Source organism: Bidens hawaiensis, unplaced genomic scaffold (assembly GCF_021521415.1).
Source record: "Bidens hawaiensis isolate Kalapana, Puna unplaced genomic scaffold, B.hawaiensis_p1.1 tig00005808_1, whole genome shotgun sequence".
Lineage (NCBI taxonomy): Eukaryota > Viridiplantae > Streptophyta > Magnoliopsida > Asterales > Asteraceae > Bidens > Bidens hawaiensis.
The window spans coordinates 278,097-281,248 of NW_027491383.1; the positions used below are offsets into that span (position 1 = coordinate 278,097).

Sequence of the window (3,152 nt, forward strand, 5' to 3'; positions counted from 1 at the left end):
TCATTTCTGCTATTTATTTATAGTTGCATCCAATTGTTACGTAATTGTTGTCCATCGTTATATGACGCATTAAACTAGTTAAGTTAAATTAGGTCTCCCGTGCCCTAACCTAGCCTAATTGTTTTCATCGATTGAATGTCTCGTAATTCAGTTGTACTTCCGTTGATTAACTTCATTCATACGATCGAGCATCTGATTGATGTATATACATACATACAAAACAAAAGTCCGTTTCAGATCTGATCTAATAGTTAGCTGTAAATAAATACAAAACCAGTGTTTTCTCTGCTTCATCAAACATTGAAGTTAGTTTATTAGAATTCATGTGCATAGTAATAATAATATTATTATTAACATTGGAAGACTAATAGATACTATAACAAGCAAACCATATTTAGTCATAAATAATAATGAATATAATATATATAGTGCATTAGAAATACACTTCTGGACACAACACACAGTAGCGACCTGTGTAAGTGATTTTGTACAATTAACAGCAATTATGCCACAAGGAGCATCGGGAAAACCATTGATGGGAAAGTTGACACTTGAAAATTACCTCAATTTGGAGCATACGGACACCATCTCTCCTCCTATTCTTCGAAAGGTGAGGGTCTTAATCGATGTTTATAAAACCTTGAATAATTCCAGATAGTGTTTATTTAGGATTTGTATTTTTTATATTTTATCAAAATATGAACACATTTTGATTACTTTACACTGTTACAGATACTTATGATACATGGAATCAAAAGCTGCAATGTTCCAAAGGTTATGTGATCTAAAGCACTATTAATGAGACATTTTTGTGAATTCTAGAAGTGGCAATTTTGACCATTTACTTAGAAATAACAGGTCAAAGCAACAAACATAAAAAAAACAACAAATTAACTAGAAATGAAACGTGACCCGAGTATTTTTAGATGTTTGCAACCTCAATTCTTGTTAAGTAATTTATCTAATCATATGCTTAATTGTTTATTAAATAATTTGTGAGAGGTCAATGTAACACAATCCGACCCGCTTTACCTTGCTTTGACCCGTTACTCAACTGCTAGTGATTTGTATTATTCGGTATTATTTAATCAAAATAAATAAATAAATAAATGTGTGTTTTCAGGATGATTTGTTAGGTGCAGTGAGGTCAATCAAGCTGATGGATGCGCACCGCTCGACTCTGCAAACTGATGTTTCTTCAAACGTGTTCCTGAGTGTAAATGATGTAATCAGAGACATCTCACTTCTGCATTGGCAAGAATGCTGCATCACTGATATTGAAACTATCAATTCGGTGACTGATTTTGGAGAAGAATTGTCACCTAAGCGCTTCAAACCCGACTGCAGCACTGTTGTGAATGGGCCTGGACCTCGTACATTGGGCTCACAAAAGCAGATTATGGAGCAGAACACTAAAATGCACGGCACAGAAACTAAAAGGAGTGATCGGGTCAAGAAAGCTCCAATCAAATGGAAGGATTTTGTTATTGGAGCCACGTCAGCACCTCAATAGCGGTTTTGGCAGAAACGCATGTTATAGGAAATCAAAGTGAGTGTGAAGAGTATGCTTATTGTTAGAATATTGATCTACCTAATTCAAACCAAGAAAAACTAAGTACGAGGTGTCATAAATGTGAGTTACAGCAATTTACTAAACAAAATATTTCTGAAATATTACATCGAAAATTAGGATGTTACATAATGGCAGTTAGAATTTAAAAGTTTCTCCTGTGTTTTTATATTATGTGTTCATAAATGGAATACAAGCGAATCGAAAAACTATGATTTTAACATAAAGATGAATTTGCCCTTATTATAACTAATCCAAAGATGAGTGAGCACATCTGATAGATTCCAGAACTTTTATGAGTCACTAGTAACAAGCCAGGTCAAAATAGGTCTTGTAAAAACAATTTATATGATATTGTAAAACTACTCATTCTTATACCATGTGTAGTGGGAGATTTATGAGTAAAGTTATCGAAAGAATTGAACGAGGAGCCTACATAACTTTGAAGAGGAGGCCTTTTGTGAGAGAGGGAGAGAGAGAGGGGTAATGATTGTAGGAGAGTTATAGGCGTTTTCCCATTACACTTGTTTTGTGCAAAACTTTAACGCTGATTGGGCGTCACGTGACGTAAAATGCCTAGGGTTGTCTAGTTTTGACTACGCATGGTCTTACAATGAATTTAGCAGCATCTTTTGTTTAAACTCATAGGACTATACTCAGTATAGTTGATAAACATGAAAAATTTTGGTGATGAAACTCGTGTTTGTGGTAGAATTGTTTAAACTCTTGTGTCTAAAATGTTATATAAAATTTAATTTAAAGCCATTATTATGTGTTAACATAGAACTTGTTTGTGGTGTTCATTGTCTTAATTAAAAAATGTACGTTAAAGACAAGATTGCTTAGTAAGATGCTAACTTATGTACAAATGTTGAATGCTTACAACCTTTATTATTTTGGTCCATGTTTGATTTATCTGCATGCTTAAACTGTTGGCATCACACGTGTCTTATATGGTGTTGTGATAAACCCCACCGTGACATTCGAAGCTCGAACGGACATTGTAGTTTTAGATCAAAGGACCGGAAAACTTCTTACTATCCAGGACTCGAAGAAAACTATTCATTTTGACCTTACCAAGTGAAGAAATGGACTAGTGCGATTGAGTGGGTTTTTGTATAGTTAGAATACATGCTTCAAAATCGTGGTTTTACAAAGACTGGTTTTTTATGTGATAGCAAATAAATACGAAACCTTATTGTTGATGATTATTCTATGAGTTATTTTCGGTTTGAGTCACCAAACCTGTTTTTTCATCAATGCAAGGTCTAAGGTTTTCATATTTTATCTATTTGTGTCCTTTTGGCTAACTTCGTTGGATGATATCTCACTGAAAAGGTATTGACACCACATCTTTCTACAAAAGTCTTCAGATGAAATCTCACTGAAAAAGCTACATACCATCTTAAGTAAGTACAAAAATTAAATAATATGACAAACCTGTTTTAAGAACTGCATTTTGAATAGCATCAAGCACATACGAACAAACCATGAAATTTAGAGAAAAAAAAAAGTTAAAAAGAGACGACCGTGATCTTGAATCATGAGTTGGCTACCAAGACCACCAAATAAAACAAAGCGG

The 3,152-nt window shown here is 33.8% G+C and overlaps 1 protein-coding gene across 1 annotated transcript; it reads left to right on the forward strand.

The window, feature by feature from the left end:
- The first annotated feature begins 504 nt into the window (after positions 1 to 504).
- Positions 505 to 1,647, forward strand: LOC143630762 (uncharacterized). The gene is made up of 3 exons (XM_077099684.1): positions 505 to 610; positions 733 to 774; positions 1,124 to 1,647. The coding sequence occupies exons 1-3, from the start codon at positions 506 to 508 to the stop codon at positions 1,511 to 1,513; spliced, it is 537 nt and encodes a 178-aa protein (XP_076955799.1). The 5' UTR covers position 505; the 3' UTR covers positions 1,514 to 1,647.
- The last annotated feature ends 1,505 nt before the right edge of the window (positions 1,648 to 3,152 follow it).